A 25,858-nucleotide genomic window follows, 5' to 3' on the forward strand; every position below is an offset into this window, starting at 1 on the left:
GCCCTTTCTAAGGGGACCAGGTTTTTGTCTCCTTGTCCCTGAGATAGGAAAGGGCTGTCCTCTCTACTGTCTCTTGTGAAGACTTTGATTACTGCCTCCGACTTCCTCTTGAGGTACTTGCAGTGCTTTTACAGGGTAGGGGTTCAAACACCCTTCCTCTGATCTTCTGTCCAAAAGGACTTCATCACCGTTTCCTCGTCTTGTCTCATACCCTGAAGAGGTACAGATTTCCTTATTTTCCTATATCAGCATTGTTCCCACAGAGAGACGGTTTTTCTTCTGATCTCTTCCTCCACATGTAATAAAATTACAGCATGGAACCCATTGAACAGAGTATCAGTTTTACAGATTCACAAAGAGATTGTATAAACATACATAATTTATATGGACATCAAACCCACTGAAAGTTATCAAAGTAAACAGCAAAATAAACAAATGAAGCTAATTTCCAAACCAAAGCCCACACAAACCCTCAAGACATAACAACTCTGGTGTTTCAGGGTTTATACTGATCTCTAACCAAATTTACGATGAGACCTGGAGCAGAGGGCAGATAATCCCAAGCCTGTTAATAAGAAGTTTTTGCTCTTCCTTCTCTCTTTTAAACTTCAGAGATGGGATACTGAACCAAATAGATTTGGTCTTTCATCCCATCAATATTTCATTGCTCTGAAGAGATGTTTTGGATTTCTTGTTTATCTCAGGTTTTTTCTGGGATCATCAAACTCCAGCTCTTCCCTTTGCTTTCCTCCCCCATCCCTCTCCATTCTCTCTAATCTCCACGGGGGTTTCTATATTAGTCTGAGTGGCTGGATAGGTCTCAGCCTCCATCTGGGGAGGGGGATTAAACTTAATTTATCCTCTTAATTCGGCAACAATTTCCTCACCAAATCCCCTTCCTAGCTTCGCCTTCGCCCCAGCAGTTGGCTAGCATTTCACCCCACACCTTCGCGGGAAAAAAAGGGAGGAACCCGTGTGAAATGCAGACGCTCCCTGGGGAGGGCAGCACCGGAGTTGGGGTCCCGCAGGGCGGTCCGGGGCTGGGGGCCGGGCGGGGGTCCCCGCTGGGGAAGGGGTGGCACAGCGCCCCATGGCACCAGGGTGGGCGCTGCCCCCTCCCCGCAGGCAGGGCCTGGCTGCGAGCGGCTCGGGGCTCTCCCGGCAGGGGACGCCGCGACCCCTCCGGCGGGGCTGGCTCGGGGAGCCGGGGGAGGCGCCGAGCCGTGCCCCGCGCCGGGCGGCCGTAATCCCATCAAGGGCCGGAGCCAGCCTCCTCCCCCCTTCCCTCCGTCCCTCCCCGGTCCTGCCCGGCGCGTCCAGCCCCGCTGTCCGCTCCGCTCCGCGCCGGCCCCGCTCCTGCGCTCCCGGCTGCGCCCGGAGGGTTCGCGGCGCCCCCGGCCCGCGGCCACCGGCCCCGCTCCCGCTCGGGCGGGCGGACTCGGCGCACATGGAGGTGCCGGGCGGCTGCCACCGCCGCTGCCTCGCCCTGGTGCTGCTGCTGGCTTCGTGCATCGGGTGTGCGGCCACGCCGCGCAGGAACATCCCCCGCCGGCAAGGTAGGACGGGCGGCAGCGCCGGACCGGGGCTGCCCGCCCCGCCGCACGCTGCCCCGGCCAAGTTCCGCGTCCTTTCAGCGCTGGGGCTGCCCCGGGCCGGGCGGCCCCACGGTGGGCAGCGGGGGCTGAGGTGCGGCCACCCGGTCAGTCCGGGAGCTGCGGTGCCCGGCGGGGGGTTCGCCGCTCCTCGCCCTTCCCTGCGAGCCCTGCTCCCTCGCAGGGGGAAGAGAGGATGCCCAGGCGATGGCAGGGACCCGCGAAGTTGCGAGGTCGGTGCATGGCCCGTGTTCTCTGACATCTTACACCCAGTGCCGGTGGGCGCACTGGATTTACAGACCAGGACCAGGCTGCAGCTACTGCGGAAGAAATCGGCAAAAATTTTATCCGGTTTCTCCCGGATCCTGTTACCTGCGGTGAGGCGTGAGCAGAGTTAGAAGCCAGGTGAGCCCCTAAGCCAGTCAGAGGTAACCTGTCAGGAAGGCTGTTCCTTGGCTGTGGCATTTTTATGTCTGGCAGAGAATAACCTAAGGCATAGAGTAGTAAATGTAAAAGAAAAATTATCAGGGAAGCAATAATTTGTCCCAGAAAGGTATCTGCGGTGTACCGAGCACGATGTGGTGTGCCTGCTGGTCCTGCTCCCGGCTGAGCGCTGCCGTGCCCTGTGGGACGGTTCCCACGGCTGTCTCCGGGAGCTTTGCGCGCTGATCAAGGAGGTCCTGCACAGTCCTTAGAGCTGAAAGTTAAACCCCTGAGTCTCTTAAAACCCTTTTACAGTCTGCAGCATATGAAACAGTAAGGTAAAATGTAAACATGAGATGAGACACAGTGCATGGTGAAGTTTGACATTCTGTGTACTTTGCAAATTGCGGTGCTAAGAGAAGATAAACGTGCTCGGGACTGTCTCAAACACTGGGACTATCCCGGGGTCTTTGTGACCAACACCGACTCTTATCACAGAGTTCACTGAGATCAGTTCAATTGAAAAGACTAAAAGTTTAGTAAGTTCTGCCTCATCTCACAAAGTGTTTGTCACTTCAGATCCTTTTTGTATCTATCCCACAGTATTGAAATATATTTATTGCTGGTTTTTAGAATCACTATTGTGCATTTTCTTGTTCATATGAGAAGAAAACAAATGCCTTGGAAACTTAATACTTAAATGCAGCCTGAGCTTAAAACCCTTACTGGACAGATGGCTAATTTTACTGGTCTGACCTTGTCTCTTAGGGATCTAGTCCCATGATCCTTGGTTGTCATAATAGCCACCATTAAGTACTTGAGGAAATTAGGCAGACAGTCATTGTAAATGAGATGATTAGTCGCTGCATTAAAAATACAGGATATGTGAAGTTAGGAAGGCAAATGTGCAAATATTTTAAAATATTCTTTGATTGTGACATGCTGTTGTACTTACTTCCCCTAGTCACAGCAGAATGGCAGACCTGGAAAAAATGCATTTCTGTACATTAAATTAAAACAGTTTAAAGCTTGGAAACTAATTGCAGTTTTGTGAAGGAAATTAATTAATATGTTAGTATTGTGTTTACCTTATTTTTTTAAGACACATTTTATGTTAATTTTTTATAATATGCTTCAGATTCACTGACTCATTCAATCATTCCTTTCTTGCTTCTTTTGTGGTATAAGTAAGTAATAAGTTTTATTGGACAAAATTTTTTCAAACTCTCTGCAAACATTTGAAAATACTCTTGCAGCAAGATTTGAAGAGGGAAATCACCCACATTGTTTTTGTGCAGCGGTATATATAGATGTGATGTAAATCTCATCTGCATTTTGCAGGGACTGTTGGAATTGAGGGCTCCCAAGAATCCCATGACTGAAATGAAATGTTGTTCTCAAAACACTCAGAACTGGTGTAGTTTCAGGTATCTGAAACATCTCTGCCTTGTTCTACAGCACATAATATGCTGGGTTGTTAAGAGTGGAAAATAACTATTATTTACTCACACATCCAAAATGACACATTTGGTCTGTAAAGAAGACATAAGATAATAAAAAGTTCTTCAGGATTTTTTTTCTTTCATTTGGCATTTTCAATAGTGATAGAAGTGAGACTTGTACAGGTATTTTAACTGAGGTGAAAGCAAGAGGTTGTATCAAGAGAGAAGTCAAAAACCAAGTTGATCTTCAATAACAGAAGCTGACTTGCAGGTCCTGTGGATCTAAAGAAAAAAGGTAGTAAATGGATCTCCATTTTCCCCAAGTTTCACTTCAGGGCTTAGTTTACAAAGATCAGTTTTGTAATCCCAAGAAAGCATCAAAGTAATAAATCTGTTCATGAAGTTAAAAATATATAGTAAAATGGCCACACATGCAAGTTCTTTAATCTTCAGGGGAAAAGGCTGTGTACTCAAATACAAGACATTTTGATGACTGCTAAAATAATTAGAACATTTATTTACAGTTACATAATACATTTTCTGAAGACAAGGCAACAGGATGACAGACTCTTTGGGAAGGGCTTAAAACAAATCCTTAGACACCGTGTGGTGAATAGTATAGCTGGGAACAGATTAGCCTAGGATTCTCTATATCTTGTACTCCCAGAATCTGGCACTCATACGGGTGCTTTCACATTTTTTTCTTGCTTTTACCTTCTGCAAACACACAGGTTTTTGTCATCTCTGTTTCAAGTTTCAACTGGTTGAAGAATAGAGAGTCTCAAATGAGCTCCCAGTGTGTTTCTCTGCTTCTTATACAAACACAGTATTTAATTTTAATGGTTGTCTGATTTTAGAGAATTTCAGGGGGAAGAGCTGACCTGTCTTGTGGATGTTCATGGCATAAAGTTGTTGTACTGTGTTGCATTGATGCTTCTTCAGTAACAGAGTGTAAAATTCCAACGCCCTGTAGAATAATAAAACGGTTAAGTTGGTCTGCATGGAGAACAAAAATAATCATATCTGATGCTTAGGAATGCTTCTCCTTTTATAAATATATTATTCTTGCCAGCTAATATAAATAAAGAATTTGGCTTGTATCTCTTTCCCAGATGTCCATAGCAGTAGACATCACTGACTTTCTGTGTAAATGCTGAAGGAATCAGACCAGTTACAGTCTGAAGACTTTACAAGAGAGTAGCACTCAATATCAGGGCCACAGTTTCAAAGGAGTAGAGATCCTTGGTCAGCACTACAGTAAATGACTTTTTTTTTCCAAAGGATTTGGCTCTGAGACATTTGAATTCTTTAGGAAATCTGACTATAATAAGAGCTGCTACATAAGGAACACTTTTGAAAGTCTAGCTGTATTTATGTATCAAAACAGGTCAAACTGCCTTTAAATCAGGTCTACAAAAAATCCAACAGACTTTGGGAAGGAAGGTGCATATTTGAGTTTTTAAATATTACAACTTTTTGGAACAACAATAGCATGAATTCTTATTCACTGTCATAATAAATCCCACGCATAAAGTGTGCAAGGGTGAGGTTTATTTGCTGTTGGATGTGAAGTGTCTGAGAAGAGGAATGACTCTGAAGCTGCATGATTCCTAATGTGAGGGATGTAGAGCTGTCAGAAACAGTGCATATCTGTGAGCTAGAACTAATAAAGAAGATGTGAATAATTTATTTAAGGGAAGATTAGTATCATCCTCTTGCAGTTTCAAAAATGTCTGATGTCTTCAACCCCAATAAAATCAAACACTAATTATATATGTATTTGTTGTTTGTCACCTTCAGGTGAAAGTTGCATCGCAACAATATGTGACATTCTCACTTGATTGGACTTGCTCTTGTACCTCTGGGGTCCATGGTCTGGTAAATTCTGAAAACTGATTCACCACCTCATGGAGATATGATAATACTTTCCAGGGCAGCAATAGGAATGCAGTGAATTAATCCACTTGAGCATGTTACTTTGTATGTCATTGTTACTCATTTTGAAGTACATTTTCTTTAATTAGTCTCACTTGCAGCAAAATGTCTTGTGCATTTTCTACCATGAAATTGCCAGCTTCCTCTGAACAAGGAAACTAGAAATTTTTCATTTGCACTATTTTGCAAATGCCAGTGTCTGAAATGACTATTCAGACTTCCACCAGTGTTCAGAAAGGTAAATTAGCTGAGACATTCTATACCAGACACTGGGGCTCACAGTGATGCTTCAGAGATGAGGGGCTGTTTTGGAGCTAGAGCACTAAAGTGATCCTTGGGAGATCCTTCTGCCTTGAGGCTGTCAAAGACTGCCTTTGACAGCTTGCCAGCCCTCCACAGGCCAGATTTTCATTTTTAAAAATGAGATGAGAGTGGGTTTATGTTTTCATCCTTTCCCAGCCATGTCACTTTAGACAGTGATAAAACTCCTGTAGGGTGCTTGTCATAGCTGTACCCCGATTTTAGTCAGTGTTTCCAGGCTTTAACTGAGTGTTAATGTGTAGGTGATTTTCATGGTGTCATTGGGTGTGCCTTGCAGAAAAAATCCCTCTTTTTCTCTCTGTGACACTGAACTAGACAGGACACAGCACTGAGCGTTATTTGCAGCTCGTTAGAAGTGAATACATCCAACTCAAACAATCATAACTCACCTTAAACTTAATGGCAGCAATTCTGAGTGTCAGTCACCCAAAAAACATCTTGAGGAACAGAATAGTACCTTCTTTTCTTAAACCAAAAAATTTCAGTTCATGAGTTCTTTTCAGTGCCCCTTAAAACTCATTGATTAGCTGAGAGTATACTTGGAAGGTTGTAACTCCTCAGATCATGCTTATGTTGGGACTCAAAATTTTTCATGTTTCTATTTATGCTCTTTTAATGTGTGTTTATGCTCTTTTTATGTTTTTTAAAAATGGAAAATAAAATTTATTTAAAAAGGTGACTATCATTGCTTCATGTCCTCAAAACAGGACTGATAAGACCTTTTCACAACTTTTCCATCACAAGGAAATGAAACTCTAAAATGCTTATAGAAAGTTTTTCATATTAAAAAGTCATTAAAGGATATTAAAGTTACCTGTAATCTAACCAAACAGCATGAATAGGTCTTTGCAGAGTATATTATTTCCTTATTGAGTGTACAGTTGGATGCCATATTTATCAGAGAATGTGTGATTGTGGTCTGATCACATAACAAAAGACTTCCTAAATCACGAGGACACAGGAGATTATATTAGATGCATGATCTTGAATAAAATTTCTTAATTGTTTTCTTTGCAAACAAATGATCGATCTAAAAAAAAAAAAATTCCACAAACCAAAACAAATCCCCAAAACAGTACATCATTACTTCCTAATTCCTAATGAAAGGGAATACTTTTGGGTAGGGTAGGCAAGATTTGATTTCCTTTTTTTTTTCACTTTTAGTGAAGATGCTTACACATGACAACCAAATTAGTTATTTCATATAGCGTCACCATGCAAACTACAACAAAAGATCAACATTACTTTTTCAGACTTTTCAAAGCCACTGAGCTGAGAACAGGCACACCAGAATTCATCTTTCAAAGTAACTGCTTCAGGGGGACATAAGCCACTGAAAATTGAAGGCTTAGGGGGAAAGCTTCAGCACAACCAGGTAGCTAACTCAAATCTAGATAACGATACGCTGTGTGATGATCCATAAAACTCTGCAAGTGAGAGGTGTATAGTGTGAAATATACCAGGTTTGTGCCAGTTCTTCCATTAAACATAGGGAAAGTACCCCCAAGAGTAAAGTCTACTGTTGAGAAAAGTCCCTCAGGATATTGGCCTCGAATAAAAAAGAATCCACACAATATTAATAAAGGGAGCCATTTATTCAAAAAGGAGAGGACAGCTATGTGGTTGTGGTTGAAACTCTTCAGTCTCTTGGACTAGATCTCTGTAGATGGACAGCCAAAATGCATTGGCTTTCTTTTCTTAAAAAGATGTCTCACTTAAGCATCGCTGAAGTTATCCTGACTGATTTTTTAAAGCTAGGAAATATAAACCATATGCAGGTGCTAGTGTCTGAAGATGGCTTTCTGAGTGTATCCCTAAGTAGTGTTAGGGTATCTTTCCCCTTATATATGTTAACCTTACAGCTAATAAACCTTTTATATAAAAGTGCAAATAGCAGTTCTGTCAGGAGCAGATCTTCTGAGAAGCAGACAGTGGTTCTGAGTTCCCCCATGTCCTCAGAGGATAGTCAGTCCAGTGTTCTTTGCAGAAAAAGATCTCTGAAGCTGGAAGAATCACAGGACAGATTATTCTTCACATCTCTCTCAATTTTAAAAGTAGTTTAAAATTGCTGGCATCTATGAAAATGATGGTATATATCAATACCCATGTACATTTGGAACTTGCAAAATTGTCTTTCTAAAGTGATGGGAAATGAACATCCTGTGAATGTTGATCATACTTCTTTCAAATACAGGAATAATTCTGATCTTTCCACTGTGCCAGAGGTATTGTTGCACATACAAAGTTTTAAGTCAAGAGTGGCTTTGTGTTGCTGGGCTCAAATATCTTCTGATAAAAATCCTAAAAAAGGGCAAAAATTATACAGTATTTCACTCAAGTTTAATTGCTTTTATGCATGAAAAATTTCAACTAGAATACCATTTTAGGAAAAAAAGAAGCCAAACTATGAACAAAACCTGTCAAACTGTAGATGACGTAAAGTACATGTCTAGGACCAAAATTTTTGTGGCTTAATTAGAGATTGCAGAAGCCAGAATCTGTTCCTTGGAACTGAAATGTGAGGTCTCTTTCATATTCTGTTTTCTAGACAATTGCAGGAGAAGGTAACATGTTTCCAAAAATAAGCAGGCATTTTATGAAGATGACTGTTTACAGAGATGTTGGCATTGCAGCTGATACTCCAGCCTTGCATGGAGATTGGTGTCCTGCTGGCATTTTTAGTTCCTGCTCCCATTTCAGGGCGTTCTTGTTCCCGTGGGAACCTGTGGTGTGCAGGTTGCTGGTGTTCCCATCTTATTTGATCAGTCACAATGGCAGGGTTGAACTTCGCAGCTAAGAGCTGTTTCTCTGTCCAAGGGTGTGCCAAAGGACTCGGTAGGGTGAGATGAAGGCCTTCCAGCCATTTACCCTGCAGAGCCATGAGGTCAGAGGATGGAAGAAGAAACCTGCAGAGTATAAGCAATTCTTTCAGGGACTTCTGGACAAAGACAAGACAGCACCTAAAATGGGTTTAAAGGGGAAAAAACAGTGAGCTGTTTGGACCAACTGATGCCAAGTAAAGGGCATGGTTTGCCTGAGGCAGCCCTGGTAGAGGTTTGGTGCAAAGGCTTGGACTCTACAGGAGACTGTGCCACTGGAGCAGGGAATGCTTTGAGAGGATTAGGGAGCATTAGATACTAGCTGTGTGGACATCATAGCTGTGCCTGGATCATGTGCTGTTTTCTCCCCTATATATTTGCTCTCTATGCTGTGATATATTTCCATGTCTCATTGTCCCTTGCATCAAGAGGGTTTTGTCCTTCCTTGTCTCTTAGCTCTCACATCCTGCTACTTGTTACTGGTTCTTTGAATGCACAGGCCATGTCCCACACTAAATCAGTTTAGAGATTCAGGTTTAAAAACCACAGTTATTTCAGTCACTTAGTAGAGACAAAGCATTTCCTCTGGTTTTACTGCTAGTGGGGGTGAATGGAGAGACTTGCTAACTGCAGAAGGTATTGAAATTATCCCATTTCTTATGGAGGAGCTGAGTTGGGGAAGAATTTCCTGCTCCTTGAGAAGATGCCAGATTTTCTTTGGAAGTAAAATGTTTATGGGAATCATGCAAATGTGTATAAATGATGGAGGAGTAATGAAGATGGAGCTAGGCTTTTCTCAGTGGTGCCCTGTGACAGGGCTGGAGGCAATGGACACAAAGGGAAAGCAGGGAATTCCCTTTAACATGAGCAAAGACTTTTTTACTGTGAGGGTGGCTGAAAATTTATCCTGAGAGGTTGTGGAATCTCTGTCCTTGGAGATATTAAAATCTCTTTAGGCAAAGCCTTGGGCAACCTGGTGCAGCTGAGTCTGGACTCTCCAAATGTGCCTTCCAGCCTCACTCACTCTGATTTTGCAGTGTCACAAGGATCTCCTGAAAATGTCTGTTTCAGCTCTCAGGTTTATCCTCCTTTGAGCTCTCCTCCACCCGTCATGGACTGAAACACCAACTGGACCAACTACTCTTCTTTCTACAGAGAAATGACTGTTTTCTGGTGTTGTGATCAGTATAATGTGTTGGATGGGAGGTTGTTACACTTAGTGTTGTGTAGATCTATGAGACCTGTGCCAGAACCTTAGAGTAACCAACCTGCACACTGATTTTTGTGATACTTTCTGGGGTGAGACCAGATCGTTTGTGTCCATGAATAATAAGCTTCAAAGCAATCACTCAGGACTTGGAGGGATTGTGGGAACCCAAATGCTGCCTGTCGTGTCCTCCCCCTGCACGTTTGCTGCCTGTCACATGGTCAGCTGTGTCCTCTTTACACTTTAATCTTTCTGCATGTGTGATTGTCTGATTGTAATTTTTTCTATCTGACCACTTGTCAGGAAGCTTCCCTTTAACTATTTTATTGTACCATGTAAGATGTTTCTTCAAGAGCTGTTTTGTTCTGGGTTTCATCAAGAAAGAAATGTGTAGTAGATAAAGTGAACTGATTAAGGTACATCAAGGAGAACACTTTTCAACTATAGTGAACAGTTTTGTCATGCATTCCATTGAGATAATAAGATTTGGATAGCAAACACCTGGAAAATAAGTTTTATTAATTGATGAGAAAATGAATTTTCAAGTTATTTATTTGGCATTTTTACAATTTCACTGGCTCTTTCACTTTTTGGAGCGCTGTAGTTTGTGAAGCTCTTCCGGTATTTGTGTCTCCTAGCACCTGAGATGCCTAACCCACGGTACAACAGAGGTTGGAGGAGATGCCAGGATATGCTACTGGCATGCTGGTTCCTAAGCAGCCCATCCCACTGGTTACTAAAGTGTATTACACAGACAGGGTGACGTACTCTTGCTTGACTTCAGCTATCTTCTGGCACTGAAGTTAAATCTCTTAGACACGTTTTTTCACAGTTAGTTGAAAGCTCCCAAAGCAGCTGATGAGAGGGCAGGCTGTGGCAGGGCAGGCTGTGTGCTGGCAGCAGGCAGGGCTAGCTGCAGCCTGCCGGTCACTGGGCACCTCCGCAGGGACAAGGAAGGTTGGAGCCCAGACAGGAAATCCCAAGCCAGGAAAAATGTGGAGTTTTGCATTTAAGCAGCTTGTAGGCTGGAGAAGGGAGAAGTGAGCCTCAGTGCCATCCCCTCTCTTCTCCCAGAACAGGATCCTGGTTATCAATTTCCTCTGCCAGGCCAAGGTGCTGCAGAAATATCAGGAACTAGGACAGCCATGCCCCAGCACTGGGGCTTCAATGGACAAAGCACAGCCTGGATTTAGAGGAATGAGCGTTAGACTTTGATTCAGGCTTCCAGAAATGCACTGGTAGTTATGCAAGTGGAGTGTCTTGGTGGGGGTTTTTATGGGCACCTATACTCTGGAAGTGGAAAATGCTTCCATTAGGTGAAATATTTCAGCAAGTTATCCAGGTGCAGGTACAAGGTATCCAGGTATGCACTTGTATGAATCAAACTGGCCTCTGAGTAGTAATTATTACAAACATAAACATGTAAGAGTTGCCTAGAGATTGCCTGATGTGCTCATTTTGACTATGGTAAGACGGATACGAACTAGACCTTTGGTTAGAGATATAATGCCTCCTGCTTTTTATAACCTTCAGCACCAGGAATTCTCCAGAAGTGAGTCCAGGGCATAACCATCCATAGCTAGAAATTTTTAGATATAGCTCTCCAAAAAGTTTTTTTTGTTTTTTTTTTGGTTGTTGTTGGGGTTTTTTTTTGTTTTTGTTTTTTGGTTTTTTTTTTTTTTGTTTGTTTTTGTTTTTTTTTTTAAAAAAAAGTAGTTACTGCTTTTCCTTTTCAGTCCTGGAAGTCACTGTTGCACTGTGCAGAACTCCCCTCCTCTCTCCTTCCCTCTGCTGCAGCTGGAGCCTTCCTGGGAGCAGAGCCTTGCTCCGGGAAGGAGTGTAAGGAGACAACTTTTCCTGGCTGCCTTTCTGTTCAGCGATCTGCAGGGCCAAGGCACAGCAGGAAAAGCCAAAGTCTCCAGTGACATTGTGCCTGCTCGTTCTTCATGGGATTTGTGGTGTGGCACTGTAGCTTAAGTTCTGAGCTTTGTCTCCTTCATTCCCCTTTGCTGGGCTATAAAAATCCCAGTGACTATCACCTTAGATGTCCCTGGGGCAGATAACAGATGCTATATAAGCATCAGCAAAACATCACATGAGTTCAAACCTGTTATTTATTAGAACGTTGAGAGATTTTTTTCATTGTGGTTTCTTTTGCAGTATTTTTAAAGGACTAATGAAGGTCAGGTTAGTCTCTCCAGAAATTTGTGCACTGTGGTTTGAATAAAAAACCACGTTGCCTCTCTAGGGCCATGCTACCTGCCATCTGATACAGTGGTAGGTGATTCGTTCAGAGAAACCATTATGAAGGTTTTTGGTGCGTGGATGTTGCAGCTCTGGGTGCAGAACCAGGACAGACTGGCTGAGATTTTCCAGTTTCAAGTCCTTGTCCTTTGTAGTTGTTGTGGTTGCGAAATTCTTGTTCTCTTACATACTGCTGCTGGGCAGTGGGAGCTGGAAGAGGCTTCAAAGAAATTTAAAGATGGCATATTTTTTTCATTTAGAATTTCCTGACCTTTTCAGTTTGTTGTGTTGTCTTCCTTCCACTGTGGAGTTTGCATAACTTTTTGTCTGTAAAATATGAGTCTGTGAAAAAAAGAGCTTATCACTGTTTATCGTTTAATAAATAAGAATTTCACCAATATTTCAGTGAAAGAGTGAATGGACTGTTCTACACTTTGTTTTACCTCTTGGACTGGGCAAACATTTTTGCCTTGAAAACACCTATTACAATGATAAAATGCTATTTTAATAAAATTCAAAGTGAGTTTTTTTGTGAATTGGTGAACACAAGTAACGTTTCTAACAGAAGAAATTTAGAGGTATTTCTGGAAATTTTTTTTTTCTGAAAATTTCAATTTAGAATTAGTTTGAATTGGGTTTTTTGAGCTTTTTTAATTCCTGTTTTCCTTCATTGTGACATATTAGTAGTGACAGCTGGCATTTCATCAACAAGTTTCACTTGTTTCATGGGACACAAATGGGAGACACACCAACCTGGAAAATAAGGAGCCCTTCAGTCTGTACCTCTTAGCTGTTGCCCACAGAGATTTAGAAGTAAAATAGTGAAATGCTTATCTCATTTCATGGGCTTATGCTCTGTTGTTAAGAGTAGTACAGAAAATGTAGTATAAAGATTTTGATTTTCCAAACTACAAACTCATAAAGATGAAATTAACCATCTGTTTTCCCTTAAATGTATTATTGTATTATTGCATGTGGATTGTATCAGTGAATTATTTGCATGTTGTTTCAGGATCTGCAAGTGACTTGTGACTACCTGCATGCCTTGATACAGTAACAACATCTAAAAAGATTAAATTTGAAATATAATTAAAATTCTAAAAGAAAAATTTCTAACACAAATCCTTTCAGATATTCAGTTAATCAGTATTTAAGATTAAAATTGTTTTCAATCGCTATTATTTTAATCTAATTTAAAATCTGAATTAGTTTTGAAATTTTCTCTAAAATAGTAGCACTAGTAGTACATACTAGTAGGGATAAGCTTTATCCAATTCATCCAAAGTGATGAATGTGAAGCTTCAAATGTGAAGTTTATGAACATCAGAAATGTGTTTGGTTTGGGGTTGAGTTTTTTCTCATAAGTTTTCAGCATTGTAGTAAGATTTTGATGTCAGTCCATGACTAGAAGGAAGGAAGGAAGAGCTGTGCCTGCATAAGCAGTTTTTATGCAGTAGCTGAAGGAAAGCATTTGGCTGAAGAGCCCTGCACAAAGCCAGCATGGTTAGCCTGGGAGCAGAAGGTGGATTCATTGGAAGTGTTTCTACTCTGTACTCAAAGTAACTGCACAAAATCACAAGGGCAGACATGGAAGTGACATTTCTGCTGGTGGATTCAGTGATGGCAAGGAGCATCCAGAGGCACTGTTACATAGAATCATAGAATGGTAGAATGTTAAGGGATTGAAGGGACCTTAAAGACCATCTAATCCCAGTCCCCTTGCCATAGGGACATTCCCGCTATACTGGGTTGCTCAAGGCCTTTGCTAACCTGGCCATGAACATTGCCAAGACTGGGGCATCCACAACCTCTCTGGGAAACCTGTCACAGCACCTCACCACCCTCACGGCAAAGAATTTAATCTCTTCATTGCTGTGAAGGATAACACCATTGATTGGCCCAGGCTGGAGATCATTCCCACGAGGCACACATTTAGCCTGTTGCCACCCTGATGGTGTTTAATATACAGGCAGAGGCTATTGTGTATAACAGTCAGGGCCACGATGGAATTGACACTTGTATTGATGGCATAAGCATTTTCACCATTTTTAATTTGAGTTGCTTTTGTGAAGCAAAAATTTAAACAATGGTCATTATTTTGAAAAGGCAAAATTTACTCCATCTCAGGGAGAGTGCTTATATATTCTTCAGCTTCATTGGAGAGCTTGTTTGGTGACTTCTTTACTGGTTTGGTGGTTTTTGCATATTTTTAGAAGTACAGAGCCAAAGACATGTATAAACGGGAAAGAAAGTAGCTGTAAGCAGAAGAGTAAACACAATGTTGTCAGCTCTTGTTTATCTACGGCTAAATCCTCATTAAGTTCTTGTGTTTGATATACTTTCACAATGTATAGTTATGATATGTGTGAGAGGGCTCCCCCTTGATTCATGGCTTCTTTGCATGGCACTGGAGTCATTGCTTCCATTATCATAAAAGCATTTTGGACAATATAGAATTTTCTGTGCCAGATGGGCCAGAAAGGAGAACCACTGTATTTGTACAAAATGTGTTTAATTTTATTGTTTGTATAAACTGGCTCCTTGTTCTTTATGGTAAGAGCAAATCTCTGTGCCTTTTTAGGTATTCTCTGGACCCGACTGCAGAGGGCACTGGCAGGGGGATTATCACTCAGGCAGGTCTTCAGAGCATGTACAACCAGCGGAGAAGTCTCACCCCCCTTGTCTGAGATTCCCAATCCAAAGGGCGCAGAGGGGAGAAGGCTCTGTTGTGGTTTTGCACTATGTGTGGTGCTACCAAATTAACAGAGGTTTCACATTGAGTTTTGAGGGGAGGTATTTCTGACCCCAATTGTAGGAGAAACTACAAATACCGCTAAAGTTTTACCCTTGAAAACTCTTTATTATTTGTAATAGTCTAAACATGACATCTGACATAAAGACGTAAATGTTTAGACCAGCTTCGATATCTGTTTTTAGTGTGCCTAAAACCATGCAAAATACATTAAGTTCACATTTCTATCAAAATGGCTTGTCAGAAGAACAGTGATATATGCTGCAGCAGTTGTGATCAGCTGACAAACTGCTTTGATGTGGTTGTTCAAAAGCCATGACACCTCAGTGCCATAAACAATGCTTGTGTCAGATCCTGCCGTCACTTTGCCATGGCTGAGAAGGAAAAGTTCAGTCCAGAAATGGACATTTTTAAACTTTCTGCCAGGTTGTGTGAAATTCTGACAACCAGGAGTGGCTCTTAATCCCCAGATGCACATCACTGAGCTGTCAGCCCAGGAGTGGTGACAGCGGAGGACTGTGGGACTGCCATGCTGCATGAGATACTGCTCTCTGCCTTGCCCTCTAGCCTCCCTAGGAAATTACATTGTGCATGGGTCACAGCTGCCACTGGCTTTCTTTTTCCTCTTGGCTGCTGGTCTGGGCATGAGGCAGCAGGTCCCCAGCAGTGTGAGTGCCATGTGCCTGCCTGTTGCACGGCTTTGTCACAGAGAGGGCAGGATGCAGTGGTGTGGTGAGGCTGCCAGCAAAGGCAGTGCTAGGGCTGCTAGGGAGCTAGGGTGGTGCTTATGCCCGGTTCCCAGGTGTGTATCCAGCCATATCCTTGTTGTGTTAGGGGAATTCCCTAATTTCTTGTGAGAACTAAACGGGGAGGATAAAAATATAGGTCTGTCTGGATCCTTGCTCTTTTTCCCTGGTGTAGTCCAGGGCTTTGTATTTACTCCACAGTGACAATTTATAGGCCAGTGTAACTGGGACCACTGTTTGGCTCTCTCTCTCTCTTTCATCATCTGCAACCTGGAGATAGTAGTGTTTTCTAGGGCTGAGTGAATAATTCATTATGCAGCTCCTTATTAAACAGATGTTGTCTCTCTGTTTGCAGATAGTCTGCAAATGGATTGCATTTAGTTCAAATTTATTTGTTGTTCCAATTTATTCACCAAATACTTTCAGTAAATAAAGTTATTGGCCTATAGTGCATTCAGAATATGAATCTGAAGCCTGCCTTACATGACTATTTGTCATTGCTGGTTAAAATTTGTTATTTCGGCAACTATGCCTTCCGGTAAACTTGTCTCATAGAGCTTCCCCAGAAAGTAACACAAGGATGCTATGAATATGTTAAGAGTGAATGTTTAGGAGTATTCTTTCTTCCTTATTACTAATGCAGCTGAAATGCTTATCTGCCTCATTGGGTGTTGTGAAAATTAGAAAGCTGTTTTCTGACTGTGAAATGCTTCTTAAGTGGACACTGATACACCAGCCCTGGCTGCTTGTCCCTGCCACTCCTTTAGGCAGCAGGTGGTGCATGGCTCCAGCTACTATTTCCACTACTCCTGAGTGCAGGGCAGAAGCAGAGCACAGGACATGGCATGTGCTATGGTCAGAACCCCTTGACCAAGCAGGAATCCATGGGACTAAGTCCATGCTAATGAAGAAAATGGGTGAGGGCCCAGGGAACATGGCATGGCATGGTTTGGCTCCACACAGCTGGACTTTCCTTCCCCAAAGATGTCCATACTGACTTACAGATGTGGTGTGTGAGCTGTGCTGTCTTCCAGACCATCCCTGGGAGACCTTCCCAGTCTTCTGAATCCATGCCACAGACTGTACAAACAGTATGAATGTGTGAATGTCCCTGTCTTTGGGTCCTGGTAGTATCCAGCATTTCGGGAACATGTTTAAAAGCCTACAAGTTGCTCAATGCAGTTGCTTGAAGCATTGGGTACTCCTAAGCTAAGTAACAGCTTGCCCACTGAGAAGAGGAAATATCCCACTTTGCTCCCCCTCTCCTGGTGTACCATTGCTTCCTTGGAAATCAGATCTGGGCAGGGAAAAGGGGCAGCCAAGCCAAACCTGAGTAGAGGTCTATGTTTGATAGTTTGGAATGAGGGCAGCACAGGCCGTTCTTCAAAGACATACCTGCCAGGCAGCTAAAAGAGGGGGGTTTTGTCCTATGGCTCCTTATACAATGCCAATTTGTTTTTAGCAGATAGGCTGGGGCCTCCTCTGGATATTCTGCTGGATTCACTGAACTGCACAGCGTTCAGCGTGCAATGGAAGATGCCCAAGCAGCACACCAGCACCATCACGGGGTACACGGTAAGTGATGCTTCGTGCTGCTGCCTGGCCTCAGCCTGCACACACTGAAAGCAGCGGAACAGCCCCTTCTAACAAACACTGCCACTGCCCAGAAAGCAGCCAGGGGACAGTGGGCTTGAGTGGATTGAGCTGTAACCTTAAAAAACAAGCAGCTCATGTTTTAGAAACAAGCTATGATGGGAATTTGGGTTGGATGCCAAAGGCCTGCAGTGGATATAGATTGTTGTGGTTTTCCTACAAGGCTCTCAGTGCTCTCTGCATCTGATGAAACAGTAGAGCAGAGCAGGTCGATATTGCACTGTGCAAGTGAGGGCCATGCAGATCCTTTGGCTTGTACTTCCAGCCTGAGAATTACTTTAACAGGAATATGTTTTCAAACTAAGCCTCTAAAACTTCCTAGACTGGCAGTGGGTACAAGGGAAGGAGTGTTTCATGGAGTCTCTTCCTGGATAGGCACTGCATAGAATCCCTGGGAACCCCCCTAGAGCCAATCATAGCAAAAGGGCTTTTGTTTTATTCCCCTATACCTCAGAAGTAAGTTCTCTTAAAAAAGCTGAATGATTTTCCTGTTGTATTCAGAATTTTATAGGGAAGTCTCCCCATCAAGCCTCTGCCATATTACCCTCTGCCTGCAGGGCAAAACAGAAGGGCTAAGCTAAACTGGTTAATGTATTTTACTCTGCAAGAAGGAAAACAGTTAGCACTAACATGGCACTCACTCATTTTTGTTGAGTATTGTTTTAACAGGTATTCCATAGCAATGAATCAGTGCCAAAATGCAAGTTAGTCAGTGGGAAATTAGCGCCAAAGATATGAGATGTTGACTAGAATGTGTTGCTTTCCCCTTCAACAAAAACAACAAAAAAATTCCCCCAAATAGCAGCTTTTCTTACTAGCATTTTCTGTGGATGCATTTGAAATTTCCAGGAATAAAATACCCAAAATTCAGTTTTATATAAAAAGGTGGGAAGCAGAATATTACTGAGTACCATGTTATTAATGTGCACTAAAAGAACAAGAAAAATCCCTGCAATAGGTATTTCTGGCACACATTTCTGGTACTCAGGCTCCTTTATCCCACAGGCTTGTAAATGACACAAGTGCAGCCCAGCTGCAGAGTTCACTTTATTGTTATGAAAGTGCTATGGACTAGAACACAGTAGTCTGAAACTCCAAAAGCACTTGCTGGCTGGGACCTGCCTCAGGTAGGCTCTGTGTGTAGTGGGATCCACCCTTCTCTGCAAAAACAGAGGTGCAGGGAGTAACAGACTTAAGTTGTAAACAGTTTCCACTCTTCATGCATGCAGATCAATCATTTGAGCTCTACTTCTTTTTTTTTAAGCCTTGAGGTGTGTGGCATGATAACAAAACCAAGAACAAACAGTATCCATAGTGCTGTACCCAAAATGTCCTGACTTTAGTATCCTTACCCTCTGGCATCTCTGGGTCGCTGTGCACAGGAAAGCAGATTGTCTGTCTCATTAGTGTCCAGTACATGGCAACAGACATGGAGAGACACTTCATGATAGAGCAGTTTTTGTAATGTCATAATGTCAGCATCTTCCTTACATGAAGTAAGGTGTCTGTGTTGTGCAGCTTAGTCCCACAGCTTTTCAGCTGTCCATGTTAACCACAGACAAATGATGCACAATTAAAATTGTCAGCTCAGGCCTTCACTATGAACACTACAACTGTGTTTCACATTAGGTAAGTGTATATACTGTGTGAAGGTGTCCTTTAGTCACACTGACAACTTCCAGCAAAAATGTAAGGAGTATTAAAGGACTTTGGCTTATCCTGCATTTGAAAAGGTAGGGTATCATGGGCACAAATTCTGTCTCAGTGTGAGAATGATGCCCTCATTCTTAAGTTATTCTAAAACACTGAGTTATTGCTTTAACTGGTTTGACTGTATCTTCTTCCCAAGGTCTTTTACTCAGAAGTTGAAGGTGACAAAGCAGTTAAACAGCTCTCACATGATGTTCCCCTGAGTTTGGATATGATTAGCATGGTGAGTATTTCTTTTCATCAACAATCAGAGCACTGGAGCAGAATGTGCAAGTGGAAACTTGCAACTGTCTCCTTGTAGTTTTGTGAAATACGGTGAAGATCCAAGCCCTGATCTGCTCTGGGAATGGAGCAAAAGGGAATCACAATGTTTTTGTTTTTGCATGATGCACTATTTCTCCTTCTTGTCTGACCATTTTATCATGTAAAACTATTGGGACTTGCTCTCAACTTCCTGGTACTGACCTTTGACATCTACTAAAAAAGAACTTTTAATCTTAAATGCATGCATTTTCACACATGGAAGGGGTGGAATTTCACGAGTCCATGCACAGTTAGGGCTGCACTATCACAGTGTGTGTATTGCAGTGTCTGACACAGCTGTGTGAGTTTACACACAGAGTGTTTTTGCTTCTGTGTGAGAGTGTGGCCTCCTGAAACACGACTGCTTTAGTTGCAGTACTGCAAGTTCATATTCTAGAAGTTTTCCCCTGACTACTGGTGTTTATTTATTTTCTTGAAAGGACTACTTTTTCTCACTGCTCTCCAATTTTTAAAATGATGTTTTTTCTTTTGTATTTCCTTTGCATTCTTGCTGCAGGATTTGTATTTTTTTCATTTGTCCCTTCTCTTTCCTTCTTCTCTTTTCCTGCCCTGCTTCCTCACTAGAAGTGTGAGTGAGGAGGATGCTCAGATTTCCTGCAGTTTTCCATCACTCTGGTTGTCAGTTCTGACTTGTGCAGGATTCTGGGATCACACTGAATGAAACAATACTGCTGTCATGATATATCATTCTTTATTCATTAATTATTTTCTCCCTTCTTATCTTTTTCTCTGTGCTCCTCTCTTGCCTTTTTTTCTTTCTTAAAAACTCTTCTTGTTAGTAGTGCCAAGAAAGATCAAACAGCACTGTTTTGGTTTGTTTTGTTTTAATCTTAATCCTAACAGCAGTAGTTCATAATCACTGGGAGAAGAGAGTCTGTATCGCAATACTCATGCAGATGATTAACAGCCACACAGACTGCTATATGCTGCAGCACTGGTCTTGTTTTAATTCCCTGACCCATTATTTATGTATTTTTGCCATCACTTTTTATTATGTTAGTTCTTAACTAGTCCTATTTGCTTTTTCCCAGGGTCAACCTGAAGGACAAGCAATTTTTGTAAGTATTGCTTCACACAAAACTTGCTCACAGATGTGATTTTTTAAAAAAAACAAATGTTTCTGACTTGGTCTCTCCACAGACTCACACAAAAAAGTTGATCTCAAATGTTGTTTCTGTATAGCACTTACACATGGTCTTTTGTGGTCAAAATGTAACCAGACAGACAGTAGCCTCAAAAAGCACAAAATCCACAGGTGGACAAGGTGGACATGTGTAGGCAAAGTAGCTCCTTTTTAGCAATGCATAAACCCTTTTCTCAGTCACCAGAGGTATTTATTGTCAGATGTCTTGTTTTGATGGAGTAAATTTGTATAAGAAATGAGATATATCCAGGCAGTGAGGATTTAGAGATGATGGGGACAGTTGAGTAGTCAGAGGGACAGTGGAAGGGAAGAACAAGGTCTGGCAGTTGGAGAGGAGATGAAGAGGGAAAAATCTGAGCCAGTCCAGAGACAGCCAAGAAGGAGGAGGAGCACAGGAAGAGGACAGCTTGCAAAGCCCAGGAGGAAGGAGTGGGAGACTAGCTACTAGTATAAAATAAATTTGAAAGAAATACCAACTCCTAAAGGCTTTACAGCTGGTGAATTAATCAGATTGATTATTTCCAGTCCTGCACTCAGTCCAGTCTGCTTCCTGTGAGCAGTAAACAGGTTGGGTTTATTGTGAGCAGGAAGCAAACAAGAGGCGCTCGGGTTTGGATGGAAGGAATTTCAGTGTTTAACTGAAATTCCTAGCATCAACAGCCTCTTGCAAACTTTTGTTTTCTGAGGTCTGTTTTAGGAATAGAGAAATCTCACACAGTTGGTGGAGCTCACAGAGCTTTCGTGGTCTGAAATAAGGGGAGTTTGGTTGGCCTACAGGAGGATGAGTCCTCAGGATACACTTGAACCAGGACTGTCTGGTTCAATCCTAGCTGAGCTGAGTCTGGATTATGGCATTTCAGAGTTGAGCACTTCCACGCTGGGTACTTTTTGTCTGCTTGATAAAAATAACCCTTCTGAGGGGTACTTGTGGAAAAGTATGAATGGCTGGGATTAATCAGCTCCCAGCTGTCATTAATCCTCCAGGAAGTGGTGTTCTCGATGAAATGCCTTCTGTTGTATTCATACCAAACTCAACAGAAATCTGCAATAGTTTTGTGGTTAAGTCTGTTAATGTTTCCATCACTAAACCTCCTCTCCTGGTGCTGGGTATGACCCTGCTGCTTTCTTGGAGGCTTCTCTGAGCCGCGTGGGACTGCTGTAGCAAGAGCTGATTTGCACTGCCTGTTTCTGTGCATGCATATGTTTATGTGTCTGTGTGTCAGCAAAGTGAATAACGTATTATTGTGCACTATATCATTGTAAAGGAGAGAATATGTAAGTGGCAGCAGCCTGGAGAAGTGCAGATGCAGTGCCATTTAGTAGGTGGTTGCTCTGGGCATAATATTCAGGAGCTCCAGCACACTTAGTTAAAAAAATCAAGAAAAATCAAGAAAAATTAGTAGGCTTTGAAGGTAGGAGGTCTTAGGGTGGGCACAGAGCCCTGGGGAGCTGCACTGCTCCCTGTCAAATCACTAAACATACCAGTACAAAATGGGGAGTGACCAGCTGAGACCAGTAGTTCAGGGATGGAATTGTCGTCATGGGAGAGACTGTCATTTAAACCAGCTCAGTTCCTGCAGCTGTGCTGTAATCCAGGGTCTGATGGTTTTTGGATAAAACAAAACAGAAAACAGACATTCTTCTGGAAAATAATTTGTAATTCTGGTTTCTGTGAGATGTCTTATTGAGCCTCACAGTTTCAACACACTTGTAGGGAAAGCAAGCTGTGTGGCAGGGCAGGGAGGTGTATGTGGGATAATCTAAGTGAAATTGGCTCCCCTACCACAGAAAAAGGCATCACATTGCCTCACCCCACTCAACAATGTGAGATTGTAATGAGAATACCAAATGTCATTTTTTAGGATTTTAGCAAGGGAGTTATGCAAGATAAGAAAGCGAAGTTGGTGACTATTGAAGCATTATCAGTAACTGAATGTTGGTTTGGGGCATCAGACTTCAAAATATAGAGTTAATCTGAGTGGAGGGGGAACTACAAAAATCATGGGGATAACTCTTCCACATACTACCTAAATTTGTTATCTGTGAGGCCACTTTGGTGTCTCTTTTAAGAGGGATAAAATTTGGGTTTAAGACATGTCTTCTAAATACAAGCAAAAAAAGAAATGTGTGCTCCCAGGCTGCTGGACAATGTACTGGGGCACAAGGAGATGTGTTTCTACTCCAGGATCTGATTTGAAAGTGTTCCTGGTGTGAGGTGGGTATTCCCTGGCATTGCCATGGATCAGGGTGGTGTGATGGTGTCCTGAATTTGTGCTTATTAATTAACTGTGCTGATGTCCTGATCCAGGGCTGTGTTCATGAAGAGGGCACTGCCAGAAGGAGGCAGGTAGCCATGTGTGTAAGGCATGAGTGAGGCACCTTGCTGAGATTTTGAGGGCACACACATTGAACTTGTTGAATACTTTAGTAGATATTAGGGCTTTGATCTTCATTGGTCAGGCTCTCAATGAGATTCCCTCTGTTTAATTTATGGTAGGCTTGAGTCTGGAGGTAATAATATGAGGCACATACATGAATATCCAACTCTCTCCAAAGGCCAAGCTCCTTAATAGTGTGAAAGCAGAGAAGAGAGATAATGATGGATTTTTCCTCATAAGCATGAGTGTAATAAAGAGGAATATTGGCAGGAAAAAATGCACATAATTTAAGGGCAGACTGACAGTATGTATGGCATGGAGGATAGAAAGGAAGAAGCAGCGGCATCAGTTCTGTCACCAGGGGAAATACAGTTTTTTCAGCAACCCTTTTCTGAGATCACATTGTAAAAGACCTCAGTCCCTTCAGCTGTGAGACTCAGATTAATCTTTCTGAGTGAGTGTGCTTGCTGCCTCTCTCTGGACAGTTACTATTCCAGCATTGTTATGCTCTCAGATTAATCTTAGATTTGTCCAGATCATTCGAGCAGATCAAGGGTGAATGATGGAAAAACAAGGTAGTGGTCAGGTGGTCCGTGTTAATAGGAAATCAGTGTTGGAGCTCCAAAACCACACCCAGAGAAATGACAGATGACAGGGTGTTGCTGAAAAATGTAGTAGGAATAATGTAAGTTCCCCAAAGAGTAGAGAGGAAGTGTTTTTTTCCAAAAGATTATCAAAAGGAAGTTTAGCAGTTAATAAAACTTTGGAATTGTTTACTATTTTGATGCAACTGGAAGTGCAGATTTAAAGTCTGTTCCAACATGAAGAAAAATTTTCAAATGCACTGTTACTAATGTGTTTAATAGCAAAGAATGAAAACCAGAAGGATAATAGCTATAAAACAGATTTTTTGTAAGTATTTATTTTTCACACCAGAGCAGTCTGTGGTATAGAATCTGATATTTCTGTTTCCTTGTATATGCTGTCAAAATTCATAAATCTGGGTTTAACACAGACATTCCAGGTAGGCTGCAGGTAAATACTCAATTTATTTACACATGTACACATTCTCCATTAAAGATCAGATCTAAATATCTGAGGCTGATCCATCCTATGTGAAGCAGCCAGTGATGAAATGTAATGTTTTAGTGATGTTTTCTATTTTCTGGGAGATTTGAATAGGCTTCTCTGAAGAGCATCCATCAGCCCAAGCTCTTCACATGGAGCTGAGCATTGCCTCTTTTAGGGTAGTTGTCTGTGGGTTAATCTTTTTGTGTTTATGGCAGAAGGACAAATAAGGGAAATGCTTGCTTCAGGTCAAGGCTGTTAGCTGAGCTCATAAAATTGTGAGAGATGATGGGATAGGGCTCTGCTTTGTGAGAAATTAAGGACCATCAGTTCACAGTGCATCAAATTGCTTCACTCTCAGGAGGTTTTGTGGCCTCTGAATTTAAAAGAGAAATAAAAACAAACAAGGAAAAAAAAAAAGGAGAAAACACACCATACTGATACCAAATCCTAGCAGTTGGCTCAAGGGAGGGAATAGTATGTGGCTTTGACTTCACCAGTGAAAAAGCTGGATATCAAATGCAAATGATCTGCAGCCTTATGAGTTATGCTGAGAAATGGGTCCAGGTCAACCTTGTGGATTTCCCTGGGGCAAAGCTGCAGCTTGAGAGGAAACATGATTCTATTTGTGTTTGTTGTTTCTGAGCTGTACTGGGCTGGGGATAATCCTCCTAGGAGAGTAGAGGGGAAACACCCTGTGAGATCCCTGAGTCCCAGCTCACAGCAGCAGCCCCAGTTACCCAGAACTGCTGTCACAAGGTGCTTGTCTGCTCTTGCCTTGGCAGGATGTTGTTATTGGCGACCTGAAGCCAGGCACTCCGCACCGCGTTAGCGTTGGAGCGTACGGCTGGGCAGGGAAAGGACGGCCCAGCATGCCCAGGGAGGTGACAACCTTATCCCAAGGTAACTCTGCCTGCAGGGAAATGCTGCAAAACTGGCAGGGCAGATGTCTCTAGCACTCACACTTAACCTCTGTCATGTGCAGTATTGCAGTATTTTGCTGGTACTTTTCCACAAATGCAGGGTTTTAGAGGGGCAATAGGGTGAGGGGAGAAGCCTGTTAATTTGATTCCTAAATCCGTGAGTGTTGGGCTACTGTGTGTAGCAACCCAGCTGCTTCTGTAATGCTATTCCTTTGCACTTCTTAGATAAGTGCATGCCTCCTGCGCCACCCTACCAGCCCCAGATCGTGGTGGTTTCTGATTCAGAAGTTGCGCTGTCCTGGAAGCCTGGAGTGAGCGAAGGAAGTTCTCCCATCCAGTACTACACGGTGGAGTTTATCAGGCAAGTTTGCTAGTGGAGTCTAAATTTCTGTGTTTGTGCACTATAGTATTTGGGGGTATTTTTGACCTAAACTGCACTATTCAACTGCATATAGATATGATTTATTTACTGTGTATCATATGCTTAGTTTTTCTCTCAGTGTGGGTTGAATTACCATGGAAATTTAAAGACAAAACCAGAAAGAATCCAATTTGTTGTAAAATCACAAATAAATTGTACTTTCTGATGGAAGAAAAATAAAGTTTGATTTGGTCTGTTCCCTCTAATAGCGGCCTGGGTGAATGAAGTTTTAAGGTTCTCCTGTCATCAAAGGATGTCAAATCATACTGAGAAAAGAGTGTTTGGCAGAGTGGCTTCCCTGGGCTGCTGTAGAAAATTATCTAAGGAGTGAAAAGTCAGTATATTGAACAGTCTTACCTGGCAAAAGTTATAGAATCATAGAAACATCAATACTGGAAGAGACCTTCAAGATCACCCAGCCCAATCATCAACCCGATGCTACCACTGTAGCCCCTAAACCACTAAATCACATCACCCAGTGCCAGACCCAGCACCTCTTCAGCACAAAGTCATTGGGTCTTGAGCTTCCAGGATTTAGACTTCCTTTGTTATGCTAATGCTAATCAAGTTTACATTAAATGTTGATCTCTCTGTTTAGATTTGTGGGGGAGTTGGTGGGGTGCTTTTTTGGTTCTTTTATATTAAACTCTCAAAATTCACAGCTGCAGAACTGAACTGTGAGAAGTTGCCAGTTGAATTGCTTTTATAAGCTGCATAAAAAGGGTCAAGAGGAGGTGATTTTATCTGCAAGCATAA

The 25,858-nt window shown here is 42.3% G+C and overlaps 1 protein-coding gene across 3 annotated transcripts in view; it reads left to right on the forward strand.

Annotated features, from left to right (window-relative positions):
- Positions 1-1,447: 1,447 nt before the first annotated feature.
- Positions 1,448-25,858, forward strand: part of EGFLAM (EGF like, fibronectin type III and laminin G domains) — a 76,758-nt gene continuing 52,347 nt past the window's right edge. Inside the window, exons 1-6 of one of the 3 annotated variants that reach the window (XM_033086294.1) lie at positions 1,448-1,556; positions 16,944-17,056; positions 18,984-19,067; positions 20,200-20,226; positions 24,544-24,661; positions 24,907-25,042. In XM_033086294.1, coding sequence (XP_032942185.1) covers positions 1,448-1,556; positions 16,944-17,056; positions 18,984-19,067; positions 20,200-20,226; positions 24,544-24,661; positions 24,907-25,042 — 587 coding nt within the window. Of the gene's footprint in view, positions 1,557-1,976; positions 1,998-16,943; positions 17,057-18,983; positions 19,068-20,199; positions 20,227-24,543; positions 24,662-24,906; positions 25,043-25,858 lie in introns of those variants that run through there. The other 2 variants (XM_033086293.1, XM_033086295.1) reach the window with 2 other exon arrangements.

This window comes from Catharus ustulatus, chromosome Z, assembly GCF_009819885.2.
Source record: "Catharus ustulatus isolate bCatUst1 chromosome Z, bCatUst1.pri.v2, whole genome shotgun sequence".
NCBI lineage: Eukaryota > Metazoa > Chordata > Aves > Passeriformes > Turdidae > Catharus > Catharus ustulatus.